Raw genomic sequence first — 19,749 nt, 5'->3', positions numbered from 1 at the left:
AAGTGCGCGTCAGACATACTGTAAGTGAATGAGTTTTCTGGTCAGAAAGGTAATGCCCTCATGCCCCACTAGAGGGTGCGTGAGGCTTAATTTAAGCATACCAAAGGAGTCAATGGAAGTGTCATCCCTCTGGTATTATTGTCCTAGACTACACAGGTCACGTATGTGACATCATAGCTACAATGCCTGTGTATCGTACCAGGATGTACTCATGCAAAACATTCGTCAACGTTGGGTCATGGACTTTTCACACCGAGATATGAAGTGCAAGGTACCCTGGGTGCATTGGTTGTTGACGTTCTGGGGTGCCATGATAACTTTAGCCTGTTACATGCATTGTCTTTCAAAATACACGTTTTTCACAGGAAATTTAAAGTTTCCATACAGTCTCTTTCAAAGTGAATGCACTAAGTCGGTTCAACACCACAAACTGACCACAAATGTTTTTTCTTCTACAACAATCACATGTGGTTACGTTTAGCCAACATGTGCAGGCGGTTGGGTTTAGGAAAAAAAGAACAGCTTTTGGCTTTACACTCGTACTAGAAGCGAACACAGGACTCCCGGGTGAAAGTCAGTGGTTGTTGGATCCATCCACCCTGATGCTGCCAAGTTCCGTTACAGAATAACGCCAACCGCCCATGTATCATGCCAATGTAAAAGGACCGCTTTTTTCGTCGGTGTCTGATGCCAGAAATCACTGACCAAGTGCCAGTATTTGAAGACTTCAGAGTAGGACCCGGTGGTCTTGATCCTTCTTTTGCATCCCAGCTGAAATTAAGACCAGGAGCTGGTGGATAAAACACATCAGGTTAGATAATGTTACATTTGCGCTCCAAATATAGCTAAGTTACCTAGTTAGCTAGCTGGTGTTGGTTAAGTGTATATTGTGCAAGATGAGAGATGTGCAGCACGGTATCACACAGAGCCAAATCTAAGATGGACTGTGACGTTTTTGACTTGCAAAGTTATCTTTCAAATTGACAAACATGTTTAATAATGGCACAATTCAAATTCAATTCAAATGGGATAAAAAAAAGTACTTGTTCCTCAGCATTAACTACTGTACATATTTTTTTTCCCGAAATAATGCCCTATAGGGATCACCAGAAGGGGAGGGACTTTGCCTCTCAAGTGTCTTATAACAGGGGCAAGTGGAAGCAGCTACTTCTACCCACTGCCTACTGATGTAGGTCAGATTGATATGAGTGAAGACTACATACAGGGTTTGGAAAACTGGATGCATTCACATTTCAGCATCTGGCTGGAATGCATCCCATGTTGATAACCACCTCCAAAGGTGGTTTGAGCAATGAAATTGCAATTTGTTTCCAATCCTCCTGGCAGCACTTGGCTTGACTTTGGCTTTGCCTTGGCTTTTTTGATCATCATGAAAGCATCCTATCTGCCCAGGACACATAATAAGTGGGTAACTGACAACTGGTCAGGTGTCATGGGATGCACTATGGGATTGCAGGCCAGGTACGATTACAACCTCTTTATAAAAACGTAGGATTGCTATCAATGTGTTCAATATATCTGATAAATTATGCATGTTGATAGCAATTTTGAATCTGGCTATCTTCCTGATCTTGCTTTGTGAAATATCTTCCAAATAAGATCCTGAGAGTGGCTGCCAAGATGGGAAAAATTGGAACGTGAAGGTAGTGACTGTAACTAGACAACCTGTGCATGAGCCAACATTTTCTGAGAGTCCAGGTATAAAACGGTGCTTTACAAGAAAGTAGGGCAATACATGCTGACAGGGAAGTAAGGAATGCCACAAAGCACAATTTCAACATGCAGGCTTGTGGACATCAGGAGAAGAGTAGATGAACAGCTGCGGGGTTTAGCTGAGCAGACACAAATGCTACTGTAGTTTTACAGCTGAGCAGATATTCAGACATGTTTCCCCTATAATGTGATTTGAGTTAACGAAGGCAATTTGGTTAGTAAACCATTGGCAGTTTTTTTTTTTTTTTCTTGACAACCAGCCACTAGTGTGATGTGCTTCTCTTATTGCTCTTGTTCCCACTCCTACGCAGATTTGGGGAAAATCTCCAACCCAGACAGCCCTCAGGCTCAATGATTGGCCATTAGTGGCATGCCTTCTCCCACATCTCTAAGGCCTCAAGGAAGAAAAAAAAAAGCGCATTTTTAAAATGGATTGTGTGTGCTGCTGGATGTAGACACCCCATGCATTACATCGTTACAGTATCTACGGTTATTCCTCTAAGTCAGATGTCTTGGGCAACAGCTTTCCTCTTGTGCAGTCTAGCCCACTGCCTGTGTTCTCAATAGTGGATTTCTGGGACACACGTGTCTTCTCCTTCGACATGGGGCACAGGGTCAATTTCCCAAAGGTATCTTAAAGATATTATGATCCTAGCCCATAGATTTAAAATGGGACTAAAATCCTCTCAGGCCTTAAGATGCTTTTAGAAAGCGGGGGCCAGGTTTGGTCTGTCATAACTGAGAGGTGTGTGCTTTACTGTATCCAAGCCCCTTCAAGCAGAGCATGGTTGGAAAGATTATTTGAAGGTGCTCATTTCTTCACTAAGTCATTTGAAAGACACACATTTATTTCCAAGTAGGGAAAATTTGACATTGACCATTTCCAAGTAATATCACTTACTTAAAGATGTAGTTTGTAGGAGTTCATGGCATCGCGCAATGAGGCTGCTAAACTGAAACTTTTCCCATTTGCCAAGTATGTAGGAGTGACCAAGGCAAAAATGCAAATTGCCCTATCAAGAGTTGGTTTGTCCATTCTGGGCTACTGTAAAACAACGTGGCACACTCTGTAGAAGAGAACCCATTTCTCATGTAGATATAAATGGCTCAATCTAAAGCCCAGTTCATAATCAAAGTTTCGCAACAAGAGGAAACCATCTTAGAGCACTGCAGAGAAAAGTTGCAGCCGTGTGAACTCGCCGTCTGAGTTCAACTCAAGCCGGCTGATGGTGTCACCTGCAACTCAGCTGGTCAAATCATCGGTGGCTGGTTTTAGAACACAGAGCACATCAGCTGTTTCTACAGCCAGTCGGCTTGTGGTGAAATGCGCTGGTCAAGTCAAAATGCGGTAGGTGCTACGTCCCTGCCGAGCCCTCTGTTTCCGTCCTCAAGGTGTGCTGGTGTAGGACAGTGGGTGGTTGCTGCTCTCTGTACATGCTTATACCTCGCTCCCACACACACACATTCTCATTGACTGATTAATTGGCGCTGCTTACTTATATTATTTTGGTTTATTTATTATGAATTCAGTCCATCTGATGCTTGTTTTATGATTTCACTGTTTCATCACTACTACAAATACAACCATAGCGAGTATCTTACTATCACTATCCTCATTCATATTTTAAGAAGCTACAAATTATATTCAGCCACAAATTAAGCCTGAAAAGCTGGAAATCAGAACGAAAGTACGGAGAGCTGTTACACAGAGATGACACTCTCAGTCTCATCTGGCTGCATTGGTGCGAACTGGCAGATTTTTAGAACATTGCAGAACGGGGCATTGCAAGTAGTTGCCCATTTCAACTCGTCTCGTCGCAAATATGCGGTCTGAACTGGGCTTGAGGTAACAAAACCACAACACTTATTATTTGATATATACCATATATAAATATACACCATCTCTACCAATAGATGCTTCGAAAACATACGCACTGGAAACTTAAGCGGTCAAAGTTTGCGTTTTTGAAAAATATTTAAAACTTGGAGACCTTCCTGTCGTCATTGTGATCATCTGTATTTCATGTCATGTCATGTCTTAACACTGACATCAATTCCAGTCGCTCAGCCCAAGCACTTCTTGTCACTTCTCATAAACAACACAGATGATGTCTTCCACTCCACCTGTCTGAGTCGCTTGGTTAGATCTGCATGGCATGGATCCCTGTCATATCAAGCGTTACCGGGCCGCACTGTCTGTAATATCGGCCTGTACACAGGAGCTGAGAGAAAACGCAAGAGAAACATAAATATTGCACAGCATAAAAGAAGGTCTACCAAAAGAAAACCATCTGTTACCTCGTTGCTTTTGCCTGGTGTACTTCTGAAAGAATTTGGTAATGCATTCATTCCATTTATCCAGCACTAACCTCCTGGGTCCGACCAATTAACATTCCCCTTTAACCTCACTCCAACTAATAGAGTTTCCTCCTCACTTTAAGTGTTTCTCCCATTATCATGTTTGTAGTACAGGCCTACGCTTTTGCACTTAAGGACACATTTTCACCCCTAATTATAAGCCAGCAAAGGAAACTCTTTTTCCATTGACCTCAAAGAGGACGTCTCTCAGCAGTGCCCTTCACAGACTTTTGAGGAGCTTGACCTGCGTGCATTTAATTTTAGAGGCATCATCTGCTCAGAGGATGGACACAAGATACCTTTTCATGTTTTTTGTGTTTTTTCCTAAGATGAAATGCTCTAAATAACCAAGAATATAAACTCTCTCCACCACTGGCTATGTGACTGGAGAGATTAATAATCCCCACATAAGTAAGCATGGAAAATATGCAAAATTGCTTGGTGTTGTATTCTGCATCTACTGTAGATGACAGTGATCAAGAGGGCAGTAAGTTATTCTGCCAAGGGTAGGTGAACCCATCATGCTTAATGTCTCATTTTCAATGTTAATGTCTCACTGGTCATAACGGTATGACCAATGACACAGACTGCATGTCTGATTAAAATGATTGGGAATGTTCCTGGTAATGAGCTGAATTTATTGCTTTAGGCCATGGCTGGTGTCACCAATGTGTCACATCTCGAAATTGCACAGAGCGGATTTTTCACAAGTGTGAAACTGTGCTCCCAGTTGATCTTTAATGAATCAGAAAGCCAACAGAGTACGCTGATAGCAATTACTGTAAAAGATATAAACAAAAGGTCAGAAGTGTACAGAGTCCCCCTTTTCAAATGTGCTGTGACAAAAAGTAATCTGTCCATTTGAAATAAATCAAATTATTGTCTTGGACATATTACTGATTTAGGCAATGCTTGGACCATTTTATGAACTCAAGCTAGGCAGATAAATGCAAGCCGGTACAAAAGGTTAGATACACGGGTATGTGGACCCCTGAGGAATATGTAAATGGATACATGCTCACTTACAAATCACATATTTGACTCTGACTGAAGTCTTTATTACTCATGCACCATACCCCTATATCTGCTGTCTACATCAGTTTCATGATGTAAAAGAAAAGAAAAAAAATCTACATACTAATACATTTCACAGATATCAAATGGGATACAAAATGTTAATTCACATTTACTTGAGGGAAATTAATTGTGGACTGAACTGTGACATTATCCTCAAAGCAGTTTGGCAATTCTCCAAGGCAGCATGATGCCTCAGTGGTTAAAACAGTCACCTAGGGGTCTTACATTCAGATGCATGCATTTGCACCCTCATTAGAAACTCATACACGTCAAGCAAAATGGAAGATCTAAACTGCCCATAGATGTGGATTATCTGACATGAATGCACCACAATGAAGGAAAACCAGTTGCCAACTGGACCGCCTAATGTCTGAACAATTTACAGTGCTATTCTTTCAAAAATATATGGCAGTGATGTAAAGTTTGATTTTTATAAGATGCAACTCAGAAAGTGATTTTTAGTTTGGGTTAATGGCTGCAACATGTTGGAAAGAGGGTACAAAGAAAATACACATAAATTTATACATCTCATAAGGTGGCGTGGGAACAGCTCAAACATGTGGCCTCATGCTTATTTCATATTATACACCGGCCCATGAATGTATGCATCTACTTAAAAAGGTACTTCATGGGCAAATATTGTCGCCCCAAAGCCATGAAATTAGTACCACAGAAGCACCAGAAGTCAGCAAACATTGTCCAGTATGCATAATCAAATTAAAGAAAACGTGCAAATCCTACAAATCATCTTATTAAGTTTTGTGACATTCTTCCAACAAGACTGTAAACTTCTAAAATGACTTTTTGTCCTACCTCTGGTGTGGCTGGGGACCCTCCGGCGGCCCGTCGACGAGCTGTGCATGACATGCTGGTAGTGAGACATGTCCGTTGGCGTGTTGGGAACACGGAAGCTGTCCTGGAACCTCTGCATCAAATCCTCTACTGACTCCGTGTTTGGGTCAATGGCTACGAAAAAGAGATCCAAAGTGAAAATGGCAGGCTTGTCATAAGGCTTTAAAGTGGAAATCATTTTGCAAATAGTGACAGACACACAAGATATAGTAAAATAAATACACATGTGGGTGCATAAAGTCAAACACCTAAAAATAGCCTGCTTTATTTTTTTGGAAAGATAAGAGATTAGAGTATGATATGCATCATGAGTCACTGAGGCTGTCCCATTTACACTGTAAAAAAAAAAAAAAAAAAAAAAAAGGCAGCACAGTGCTATTTCTTCTATTCTATTTTTTCAGGCCTTTAAATGATTCCATCAATTCAATATTGCCTCATCTCTACAGGGATCCTGCCAACGCTTCCCCTGATGGTTCAGTCTCACTCTTCCTGATGAATGACTGCAAAACAACTGGCTGTGGGAAGAGAGGGGGTAGTTTTCTTAAAGTAGAAATTGACAAAAAAGAGAGCACAGGAAATTCCTGTGGCCTCTCTATATGTCTATATGTTCCGGCTGATGGATTTATGCCACCAAGAAGACAAATTTAGAATACATAATCTACCCCTTACACACACACACACACACACACACACACACACACAAACACACACAAGTCAAAACATGTGGATATCTAAAACAGATCATGATATTTAACCACGTATCCACCCATAGAGTCTGTTGACAGGAACTGCCGTGTTATACATGGCTTGTGAAGCCTTAAAGTTCGTCAATTTATGCAATGAGTAACAATCTATTTAAAGTGTATGTGGGCTATCATATCTGCGAGTAGCATGTACTGAAGGTGTATGGATAGACGACTATAGCCTAAAACAAACAACCGCTCAAAAAACTGCGAAAAACAGCTCTGTCCCCAAACTTAGAGTACAGCCATCTCTAAAAGATGGGGCCATTTATCACCCCAACCACCACTACCCCCACCTATCATCAACATCTTTTGATCTGTCAGTCTGGCTCTGAGGTGTACTCTTTCCATGAATAATGGTGATGTGTTGCTCCCAGTGGTTGCTCATCGTGCATGCCAATAAGCGTGCAAGAGCAGAGGAAGATGAAGAGGGCGAGGGTGAAAGTGAAGAGGCAGGAGTATTCACATTGTTTCTGATATTATAAATGGAAAGCTAACAATATACAGAGGTGTCAGCAGTATGCTTCAGAACAAATATTATTCTAGCAATGATACATATTTGTTCTGATTTATTTGGGGTTATCTCACTCTATAATTTTGTCGAGCAGGGAACTGCTGTTGGCATGTCTATGGTAATAAGGCCTGTAACCAGGTGCAAGAGATGATGCAAAGTGACCATGACCTCATTTAGGCAACAGATGTTGGCTTAAAGTTTTCAAGATTAACAGAAGACCTTTAAGGTGTTTGGTCTTTGAATATAGCTTTATCAAAAGGGCAAATCCAGATCTCTTTTCTTTAACCATTATATCCCCAGACAAAGGCAAGTCTATCATGGCTTTAAAACCATCTAGCTTTCCCTTCATGCTTTCTTTGCGTCTAACCTGTCCATGACACTGGACGCACTTATAATTACAGGGTAAATCGTCAAAGAGCACTGGCTACGATATGTTTCGGCTCTGCTGTTTGGGTTTTAGTTAGGTAAGCTATCAATCAGCCTCGAAGAAGATGTTGGTATTGTTCATTTCTGCAAACCATGGATACGTCACATTTGCACATTTCATATGTATGATTTTGAAATGACATTAGATATGTGCTGACTTTGTCATCTAGAGGTACAATCGGGAGGTGGATGCTGTGACACCTATGCGAGACACATGCCAAACTGCAGACCACTGTTCAACACCAACAAACAACAAAACCAGTCATTTTTGGGCAATTACCTTTTTAGAACAGAGCCACAACATAATGCCACAAACAGCAGTAGCATTTTACCAAAACATTGCTGCATTTCCAGCCTGCATAGTGCCATTGAAAGCAGTTGTTCCTTAATGAGACATCACTGCATTTCCAGCTGGGTTTGTGCCACCAAAAGCAATTGTTTTGTCACTGACACACTGTGGCGTTTCCAGCCAGCATAAGGCCACGAAAAGCAGTTGTTTCTTAATCAGACATCACTGCATTTCCAGCCTGAATAGTGCCACTGGAAGCTGTTGTTCTTTAATCAAGACATTAATCAAGACATTGCTGTATTTCCAGCAGGTATTTTACCACCAAAGCTACGCATTTCAAGCCAGTTCACGAGGTTTTTTAACCATATCCCATTGGTCTGGTGCCTAAACCTAAACACATGTTCACCACAACGTTGTTGAAATGTAATGTTTCAACAAATGTGCTACACAATATAATGCAAATGTAACATATACATTCTAATATCAGACATAGCAATTCCATCAAGCTTACAGAAATCCTATTGGCTATTGCCAAAAAATGTATGTACCTTTCAAGAAAATAATTTACTCACGAAAGAATAAGATACGCTCTTTCTATAAACTACGGCAACCTTTTATTAACTGTATGGAGAATCTACCATCCCACATGATTCAATGACTGTCTGCATATTCTCTATATTTTCACCACACTAGTATTATAATAATGGCCATTAATTTATTTTTGAAGTGTCTGTTATGTAAAATTGGTGTTTGTGTACTGTCAATTTGTGACTGTGCTTTGTATATTTTGTAAAACTGAAAAAGAATATTCAGCAAATGCAACATATCTGTGGTTTGCAGAAATGTACAATGCCAACATTTGTTCTTGGGATTGCAACTGGGTTGCATCCATTCATCCTTAAATGTTAGGAAAATAACAGCAGAGCTATAATACAAATCACATTTATGCAGCACACTCACTGTTAACCGACTGTTAGCGAACAAAACACATCATATACAAGCCCTTTGTTCAACCCTTGTTAATGTAGTTATCTATTCAGATACAATGCTCTATCGGCTCTACATGGGTTGTTGACTAGGACCCCTGCCAATGGCCAGAGGTCTTACATCAAAACATCTATTCATTCATGATTGAGGAGGGAGTCAGGAAGATGAACAATGTTTGATTTTTTTTGTCAAGACTTCTCTACAGCCAGAGGGCTGGATGTGTACTTTGTGGAGATATTTCCATTATAACAGTGTGTTACATTTCTGAATCTCTGTGTTATCACTATACAAATTGATCCGAGATGCCCAGAAGGCAGCCAAAATGCTAAATGAGAGTCAAGCACACTCAAGCAGTTGAACCAATGGTTTATTGAGCAAGCGTGCATCAACTGTGTGAAAAGAACTATAGTCAGAAATGTACTCTAGTGCAGTAGTGGCTTAGGAGGATAAAGGCTGCAAATTAGAGTGTTAAGAGCATGACCATACATGTTGGTTCACATGAGATGGCTATATATATTGCAGATTTTTAGGTACGAGGTCAAAGAGTGAGTTTAGACTTAAGAATAAACATCTAAAAGTTAGTAGCTGAGATATGCGTTCACACAGAACCTGATGCCATCTCCTTATCTGAATTGTATAATACTACTACCATTGTAAAGTTTTCCAGTTTGAATTCCCTGCTGTTGCAGAGTTTGTCAATATCTTTTAAATGAAGACTATGGATTCCAAGATCTCTGTGTTTAATAATGTTCATAACATAATGTTGCTTGATGAAAATAAGATAGTAATTCACTTTGTTTTGGAGGGCTTTTTGTGCATTTGCCTTACTTCCACTGCTGTCAATACATCCCTCACATAACTGGTGCTAAGTGGCCAGTGGTTTCAAATTCACTCTTGGCCCTGATCACACAGAAAGCTTTTTAGCAGCTTTTGTTATTGTTTTTAATGAGAATGAAGCTTTTTGCTTGCTGTTTTTGTGTTGCTATACGCCTCGTGTTTCACCCTATGTCATTGCCACTTTTCTCCCATTGTCCAGTCGGATGATTTGAGAGGCGAGCCTTCTGTGGTGGTCACGACAACAAGTTTACAGTTGGTAAACAATGGAGTAAAACCGGTGGTTGTGGTTGCTGTATACCCAGAGCTTTACGACTTTATAAACCAGAGTCGGGGGTGGGCTGGCCATAGCGAGGTTTGGGAGTATTCCCGAACAGCCGGTCTGTTCCAGGCCGAACCAGCCGGTGGTCGGAACGTTTATTTACCCCATAAAACGCAGCAGTGGTTGACCGCAGCAGCCTGCCCTCGCAGCCGCAGGTTGCACAGAGTGGAACGCCAGACTGGGTCAATCTAATATTTGGCATATTAAGGGGAGATACGAGCGGCCCCTCCCAATTTGAGCTGATCCTTGTTTCTATTGAAATGTGATTGGCTCAGCCATTAAACTGTTGTTTTCCTGTTTAAAAAAAAAAGAAAAAAAAAAGAAAGAGGAGCGGGGTAAATTAGCAGACGCATAGTGCGTCCAAATTCACATCTGTTCTTCTCCATGGATTTTCTCCGCGACCATGCGTCATAGCGAGAAGCCACGCATATCACGTGAAACAGCGGAACCGCAGCTTTCTGAGAAGACCACAGTTTTCACAGTGAAAAACAACGACAAATTTACACTAAAATCATGAATAACAGAGCTTTCATACAGCTTTGCACACATATTACTATGAATGCAGGCTCACACAGAAATGCCACCTATATCACATGAAAGCGCAGGAGCAGAACTCTCCAATGATACCACACACATCATTGTGTCTCCCCTCTTCATATATGGCGGAATATGTCAACTTCCAACTTGCTATGGTGAGATACATGTAAAAATGTAAGAATTTAGTCACACAGATTTTTTTTTTTCATTGATAAAAAAATAAAAGAATTATATAAAATACAGGAAGGACACTTGGAAGGACATGTAATGATGGCAAATCTGGATAGCCCAGATTGTCCTAAAAAAAACAAAAAAAACAAAAAAAAAAAACAAGACATAGCATGTGTATGTAGCCTTTATAATGACTGTGATATGAGCTTAAAAGTAAAGGCAGTAAAAATACCCCCAAAAAGGCCTAGGGCCCATAGGGTTAATATCATTAGATTGTTTTTATACTGCAAATAAAGTATTTGCGTTAAAATTACGGTTCCCCTTGTGTCCGTCATGTGATCGGGAAAAAGGCCTCTACAAACCAAGCTCCCAGGCTGAATTTCAACCCCAGCCCACACCTGAACAGAGTTACCATAATTTCAATAGAAAACAACAGCTGTGGAGGCATATACGTGCAATACTTGAAAGGCCATCATCAAGGCGAAGCTCCTGGACCAACTGGTGGTACTCCCTGTGATCCACCCTCTTTTTTAGGGTGTCAGGTAACTACACACATGATTTCCCTGTGTCCAACAAACTATTTGCTGACAGCCTTTCACCCTCAACCAGAGCTACACAAAGTACCCTCTGCCTGTCCATTTTAGTAACCAGCTACTAATTACTGTGAAATAAATTAAATTTAAAATAAATAAATGAGTACATGGCAGACTGATTTCACAGGAAGGTTAGGGTAAGGAGGTGATGGGGTGGTTGCCTGGCAAAAACAAGGTGCAGCAAGCACTTTTTTTTTTTTTTGCTAGTAGCATTAAATTTAAAAAAAAAAAAAAAAAAAAAAGGCAGTGCTTTGTCCCCTGTGTTTTGCAACCTGCAAAACACTTTCTGTGTGATCGGGGCCAGAAGCTGCTGGACAGCAATCATTCACCACCCCAGCCTTCATTCACATGTTGCTCAACTTAAGATGCCACTGCTACAAACTACTGTTATTGCTGATGACTGATTTATTTACCATCCAGCAGCCTTTATGCCTTTATTGTATTGCACACTACAAAGATACCATTTTTTAAAACTTAAGGCTAAACTAACTAATGGACTATAGCTAGTGCAATGATACAGCAAAATATAACTCTATCTTCTATGTTGTCATTCGTCCAGATCAATGTAATAGTGAGCACCAGTATAATGTCTGACTCTTTTTCCTTTGTCTTTCACCCTGCCTAAGGAGAAGGCATTCCTGTTGGGCAGGAAGACTGCATTGTGTTTCACATTAAAAGTACAAGGACAATAAAGGATACCAAAAATATTTTGACTGAAATAAAAAATAAACATTTTCTTTCCCAGGTCGCATTCTGGCTTTGATGCCAAAGCAGCTACTGTAGCAGTTGCTTCCGGCTATGTTGCTGTAAGCTGAAGTGCATGTACACAAACCCTTGGCTGTGAGTGCGATCTGCCTTGTTCTGAAGGAATGCTTTTGAACGCATGACACAAAGACTGAAACACGAGTTCACTACATTTCCTGGCACCAACTTGCAAAGGAATTCCCATCCTGACTGTTTTCTTTAAATCAACCAAGCCCAAGTCAGTTTTGTAAACCACTGTAGGTCCCACATGAGGACACGGGAAGGTGTGCAGCGATGCAAACAAGGCAACTCATTTTTCATTGGTTATTACTTGTTATTAATAATACACTTTAAGCATAATGTAAGTGTAGCTTTGCGCGCTAAACAGTACAAACAAAGAAGACAATGGAATGGAAACATTTTGAATAAATGTACACAGTAAGTTAAATATTTATAAAGGACTGGTATGTATTACTCCCGTGATGGAGATGTTACCTGTATAAGTTTGACAGAAATGTTACATTTAGTTTGTGTAACATACTCACAGTAAGTCCTAGCACTTGAGGCACATTTTGTGAAATTGAAAGAAAATATACTGTTGTGTTAATAGTATCCAGCTATTTTTTTTTCAATCCCAGGAGATATATATGTGTGTTGACAATCATGTATGTTTTTCGTCCATTGTGTGTGATGCTAAGCATCAGCTATATGGTACGCTGTAAGAAGGAGAATAAGTCAAGGCTTTTACATTGGCAGCCAGGAAACCTTTCTCTTGCAACAGAAAAAAAGGCCTCCCATCTTCATGTGCATCAGTGTAGTCTGAATGTCCTTGAAGAAAGAAGTCACATTTCAAGGCTATAGTGGAGTATTCTGCTCTATTTGGCACAGCAGAATGTGTGTTAAACAGTGAATAAGGGTGTAGGCTTCTACGCAGTCAGCCTACACATATTCAGCTGACCACTGCATTCAGTTTTTATCTGTTTGTTTTAAATTCAAAGAGCTTTCACCTGTGGTGTCAATACACTGGGGTAACACTTTGAAGGGAAAGCGAACAGATAACTAAGGTACTTGAAAATAGTTAGGGGAGCCCCATTCCCTGTGGACTTATGGTAGGCTGATTCAGGTACTTGGAGCTGAGCAAACAAACAAGAAGGGCTAGAACGGGTCGCACTTAAGCATTGACCTGCCATGACTGAGGAGAGTGTGTGACAGCATGTTTGAGGTTAACTGCTTGCATACATATTTCATAGGCTCCTGGAACTCTCTTTATCTCCCTTTCTTTGATCCATTTCAAGGAAAGGAAGAGACGATAGGCCGAGCAGAGGAGCCTAAAGCCACAGTCTCCCTGAAACAAATGTAATTTGTTGCTAAAGGTTTTCATGACCCTTTGGTGATGTTTATGTTCCTATTTTTGTCTTCTTTTTTGTCTTCACTAACACACACCAACAACCTTGAATCTCCATCACTTTAAAATACTAAAGCATTATGATTTGTACCATAAAATGCACCTAATCCTGCAAAACTGATACATGTTCTTTGGTCAATATTCAAAAATGGAGCAATCATTTCATCATATTAACATTATGGTCCTCCATCCATCCATCCATCCATCCATCCATCCATCTTCATCCACTTATCCAAAGCCGGGTCCCAGGGCCAACAGGCCAAGCAAAGCACCCCAGACATCCCTTTTCCCAGCAATGCTTTCCAGCTCCTCCTGGGGGACCCCAAGGAGTTCCCAGGCCAGATGAGATATTTAATCCCTCCTGCATGTTCTAGGTCTACTCCGGGACCTTCTACCAGCTGGACGTGCCTGGAACACCTCTAATGAGAGGCGCCCGGGAGGCATCCTGATCAGATGCCCGAACCACTTCAACTGAACCCTTTCAATGTGAAGGAGTAGCGGCCCTACTCCGAGCTCCCTCAGGATGTCTGATCTCTTTACCCTATCCTATCTCTAAGGCTGAGCCCAGCCACCCTTCTGAGGAAACTCATTTTGGCTGCATGTATCCATGATCTTATTCTTTCGGTCACTACCCAGAGCTCATGACCATACAGTAGCTGAGTGTTGGGACGTAGATGAACCAGTAAGCTGAAAGCTTCGTCTTCTGGCTCAGCTCCCTCTTCACCACGACGGTCTGGCATTGCGTTTTTGGGTCGTCCCTTTGTACCTATATGTCTTCATCATCTGTCTGTCTGTCCCATTCTTGTGAACCTGATTTCTAGAGTATGTCTTGAATTTCCTCAAATTTGGCAAATACATTCATTTGGACTCAAGGATGAACTGATTAGATTTTGGTGGTCAAAGGTCAAGGTCACTGTGATCCCATGTCCATCCCATTGTAGTGAACGCGATATCTTAGAACCTCCTGGCAGGAATTTTATCACTTCTAGGACAAACATCCACTTGAACTCTAGGACTTAAGGTCAAAGGACAAGGTCACATAACTCAAGAATTAATTTGCTAAATATGACAAAATTTTACACACATGTCAAAGGTCAACTTCACTGTAACATCATTATGTTCTGCATTAACTCCATAGCTCAGGGTCAGAGATGAGACATCTGGTGAGATGCTGAATAGGTGACACTCGGTAGCCCACCTTGAAACTGTGCTGATTTGATAGATTTTCAAATGAGTGAAAAGCGCACTTTAGAATTTGCAGTATTGTCGACTGTCATGACTTCAACTTTGTATTCTATCCTGATATTATGTTTTGCTTATGTTGAGCTTCAAGTGATTGTCATCGTGACGCAGCTCTTTATTAGTCCTCTGTGCTCTTGTGTGAAAATAATCCCTAAATGATGATGGCATGTTTGTCAGTGTAAATTATGCACTGGAATTGTTCATGTCAACATAGTGATAACTTACATTTCACAAAAACTCCCACAATTAACACATTTAATTAAATTCCCTTAAAGTCTTCACTACATATATTATGAGTCTGGGCAGACAAGGAAGTGCAACTTGACTTGTTGGCATATGCATACAACCGTGAGGCAGTAATTCTAGTTAGCAGTATTTTTCCTCTGGTAGGTTTCTGGCTATTTTGCTGTTATTCCCCATTTCTCACATCTGTCAGAAGCAGCTACCAAGATATTTTATTCTGACATTTGTTTTTCCCCAGACCCCAAGTCCACACTGGCTTCTCATTTTGAGTTCAATGTCAGCTAAAGCTCTGGTGCCTTTATTTTCTCCTTTTCATCTCCCTTATCTGAAGCTACTCCCTTATCGTGTGTTAACAGTGTCTCATAAGCAGAGGATGTCAACGGCATGCTGCCTCAGTCAACTTATTCCTGGTGGTCTCATGGTGCCCACAACGAGGAGATAACCCTAAACAATTTTCCTTTTTTTTTTTTTTTTTTTTGTTGAACTACACACTTGTTCTTGTTTATGCAGGCTATTGTTAAAGTGTGTATGTACATGCACGCGTTTGGTTTTGTGTATGTTAATCTTTATACATTGGTAAACTCCCATCCTGCTTTTATTTTAGACTTCCTGTCTGTGGAGTACATTGCTTTCAGTTGTGTGAAATGCACAGCAGTTTACATAAAGTGGACTCCAATCCCCATTTTCATCTTTTTTTATGGATTTTACCCGAATATGAAAATGTCTGTCAAACCTGTTGTTTCAGTGTAAATAGTGACAAAGGAAACATACTCAAAAAAGACAATTACATTACACTTTCACATCCAACATAAAGACTACGGAACATTGAACATCTGAATAATAATCAGGATGTTGCTGAATGTTGCTGTCCAGTCCAAACATAATACAATCTATCTGCTTTTCCCTCCTCCTCTGTTCTCTCCATCTCTCATTCTCTGGCTTCCCCTGGAACCTTACTGGTGAGCAATGCACTCATACAGACCCAAACAAGTAAGATACGCAGCCATTTGCTTTTTGATGGACATGTACTCACAGTTCTTATTGTGGGTCCACTAAGGTGAGCACAAAAAAAGGTTAGCACTGACAAGTTACTCACTGCCAGACTTGATAACTATAACTTCTTTTTATACATCTTCCCTATAAAGGGGATAGGTTATTGTACATATGTGCACATGCACCACAAACAGTGTTGACCAAATCCTCTCAGTGCTCGCAGAAACCAAAATCATTGGCAACTTTCAATAGTCAAAATATATAAATCTTTAATGGCTAATCCAAATAGCATTCTGACACAGCTTTTCACTGAATTGCCATTTCATAGCCATTCAGACAACATCCACTGGTTGTGGACTACCAATTTAAAGCCTCAATTTTGGCATTTTGGTAGCGACTTGTCAGTCACAAGATAACCACACCCTAAAGCAGTTGTTCCCAACTGGTCTGGTTATGGGGTCCAGATTTGGCTGTGTCATTGAGCTAGTTTGCTGGAAATTTACTGTATTTCAAAATATAGTTGTTTCTTTTTACAAACCTGGCACATTCGCAAGTCACTTGTGGTCCATTCAGAATGGACCTGTGACCCACTTTTGGACCTCGACCCACCAGTTGGGAACCACTGCTCTAAAGCATACCCTGCTTTACCATCTATTTTACATTGGAACCATTATTTAGGGGTGGACATGTTGGGCTGCTGGCTGAATGAATTTCCCCTGCAGTGATTAAGGATGTCTCAACAGCACAATATGTGTGTTTTTGCAAATTAATTTGCTCTGATTTTAGTGATTTATAAGTAAGCTTTATTGTCAAGCAATAATTGGGCATATTGTTGCTTTTTAAATGACAAAGATGACAATTTCAAAACAGTAAATACTAGTTGAATGTATAATACAGAACACAGAAGGTCAATGAGGCGCAACAAGGGGCACAGCATTTTTCAGCTGAGATGTTTTTGGTTGTCTGGTTGCTATGAAACAGAAAATCTGTGAAAGTAAAAATGTCGGCACAAGGTACAGTACTTGCACTTGATACAGGGAATACTAAAGCACGAAGGGAGAGAGGACAAAGCTGCCAGTCTATGTGGTCTGCAGCAAGACTTTCTCCTCCATTGTTGTTGTTCAGCGCTGTGACTGTTGGTTGTTGGGGTCGGCTACTTATACAGCCCCTCCTCCATTGTGATTGGATAGCTGGGTAATAAGTGACAGTGATAAGTGAAGAGTTTTACCCAAGGTTGAATATCTTTTAATTCCAGGCATTCAGAAAAAATGGCAAAAATGAAGCTCTCAATACAGAGTAGACGCTCAGTATTGCAATACCGCAGTTATTTCAACAGCCCTACATGCTGTATTGAAGACGTCTTGAAACTTTTGATTGGGAAAATGTTTACTAAGGTTCATTCATTCATTTTCTATCACAGGGCTGACACATAGAGACAGACAACCATTCACGCTCACATTCACATCTAAGGGCAATTTAGTCACCAATTAACCTGCATGTCTTTGGACTGTGGGAGGAAACCGGAGTACCCGGAGAAAACCCACACTGACACAGGGAGAACATGGAGACTCCACATGGGGGTTCAAATCCAGGAACCAGGAACCTTCTTGCTATGAGGCGACAACGCTAACCACTGTAACACTGTGCCACTGTTCACTGAGGCAAAATTTAAATTTTATCATTTTCGTTCTAGTCTATAGGACTTTTATTTGCCACCACTGAAGTCGCACCCTGCTGGCTTAAGTAAAAATGCAGGTTTCAGGTACTTCTACATTGGCTTTAATTTTCCGACTCCATTAGTGACATTATTTCACATTAGTCATTTTAGTTTGAGTGGTGAAAAAAACAAGAGAAAAAGCAGACAAACAAGGACAAGAATATGTGAGTGGCATAATAATGCTTAAAGTGTCATAGTAAACTTAGGAGATAACAGATGACTGATTTAGCTATGACTTTTTCCCTGGTGCAATTCATTTTCTAAAGTAGTCATTAGTTGTAAATATCAAATCAGGATGATTAGTTAGTAATACTTCCTGTCAGTACTGTTGCTTCTACTAGAGATGCTGCTACAACCTCAATAACAACAGCAATGCTAAATGTGGATGGCATGAAAAAACTCACAATCAACAGAAGATTTAATAATATACTAAAAAAATATAATTTGTACAAATGTATGTTTTCTGTAGGAAGATTCACAGGTAAAACACAGATTTGCAGAAACAGAGGTTTCTAAAAATAAATCACAACAGAAAGCTGATATAATGATGCCTGTATCTGATGCCTGTACCTTCACAGAAAATGATATTCAGCACCAGGAAGGGCAACAGTTGTTCTGTCAGCAAAAAATACAGTGAAGGACTAGCTACTCCAAAAAGCCAAATGAACAAGACTAGGCTGGCTTCCACCAAATCGCTGATACAGCCTATGGGAATTACTGTCTGTCAGAAACTGAAACCTTTGACCATGACTCTCTTTCCATAAATAGTGCTTGACCCTTATTTCTCTTAGGCTCAAGAAGATTTTTTTCTCTCTGCTGAAAGTCAGAGAGGCACAAGGCAACATTTCTAGACTCTTCAACAATGCCCTGTGCCCTGAGGCAGGTGATAGTATGGCTTGCAATGCAGATGGAAGATGGATTAGATTGCTCTGAATCCACACACATAGAATCTTTTCTGTGTCATGCCACACTTTATGTTAAACTACCTGTTCTAGGGCAAAATGTATTGACCGAGACGTTGCAGATGGTGCCTCTACACTTAAAGGAGCAGTGTGTAGGATTCATAGGATTGAGTAACCTGGAAATCCAGATGCCCCTCCCCTAGCAAATTCAAATTTGCACTGCACGGGGATCTGGCCCCCGATCAGAGCCTGTTGAATCGCCATCAGACCAATCAGATCAGTCTATCTGACAGAGGCGGGCTCTGGGCGGGCATAACATGATGAGGACAGCGCTGCACCGTAGGAGTCTAAAAGTAAACAGCCAAGATGGCAGCTGCCGAAGGACAGTGTCCATTCAGTTTAGCTTTGGAAGAAACGCTAAGCCTTATTAACTTATCTTTTTCCTTGAGAGAGGAACAGAAGACTGCCCTAGAAGCCTTCATTTCCAGGAAGGACGTTTTTGCTGTTTTGCCAACGGGATACAGCAAAAGCATAATATATCAGTTAGCCCCACTGGTCGGCAAACAAATGGGGCTTAGTGCAATGAATACGTCGCCTTGTTTTTTTTTGCTCTGATTGGCTATCGTGCTATCCAATTGCGTGCGGCGGCATTTAATATGCCTCAGTTAGTGCTGCCCCTTGGGTAGGAACGGTGTATCGGTGAGGGCCAGACTCAAAATCTTTATAGATTTGAGTCTGGATTTCCAGGCTAAGGACTGAGTGGCATCTAGTAGGAACGACTGCAGATTGCAACCAGCTGAACTGAACTCCCGCTTAGGATTCCTTCAGTGTTCGTTGTTCAGGAAGTGCTTTAACGGGAGCTGAATTATTTGCAGAGGTCTCTTCCTCCCCAAAACAAACAGACCAGGTGATTAAAATGGTTGCAAATCAGTTTTACATCACAAATCAGTGTGTCTCCGACGCTGTTCGGCTCATCACAGATGGACTGCTAATGCAGCGCCTGCTAATGTGTATGCATCTTTTTTCTCTGATAACTGTTTTAAAGCTGATATTAAAGGTAGTTGTG

General features: G+C 40.8%; 1 protein-coding gene across 2 annotated transcripts in view; it reads right to left on the bottom strand.

Moving 5' to 3' along the window:
* Positions 1-19,749, bottom strand: part of LOC125905619 (astrotactin-2-like) — a 431,706-nt gene that overhangs the window by 275,178 nt on the left and 136,779 nt on the right. Inside the window, exon 4 of one of the 2 annotated variants that reach the window (XM_049603723.1) lies at positions 5,983-6,135. The exons of the other annotated variant lie outside the window; for it this stretch is intronic. Within the exon in view, the coding sequence (XP_049459680.1) occupies positions 5,983-6,135 (153 nt within the window). The remainder of the gene's footprint in view (positions 1-5,982; positions 6,136-19,749) is intronic. 2 annotated transcript variants of the gene reach the window in all.

This window comes from Epinephelus fuscoguttatus, linkage group LG18 (assembly GCF_011397635.1).
Source record: "Epinephelus fuscoguttatus linkage group LG18, E.fuscoguttatus.final_Chr_v1".
Lineage (NCBI taxonomy): Eukaryota > Metazoa > Chordata > Actinopteri > Perciformes > Serranidae > Epinephelus > Epinephelus fuscoguttatus.
This window is presented reverse-complemented; position numbering and strand designations above follow the sequence as displayed.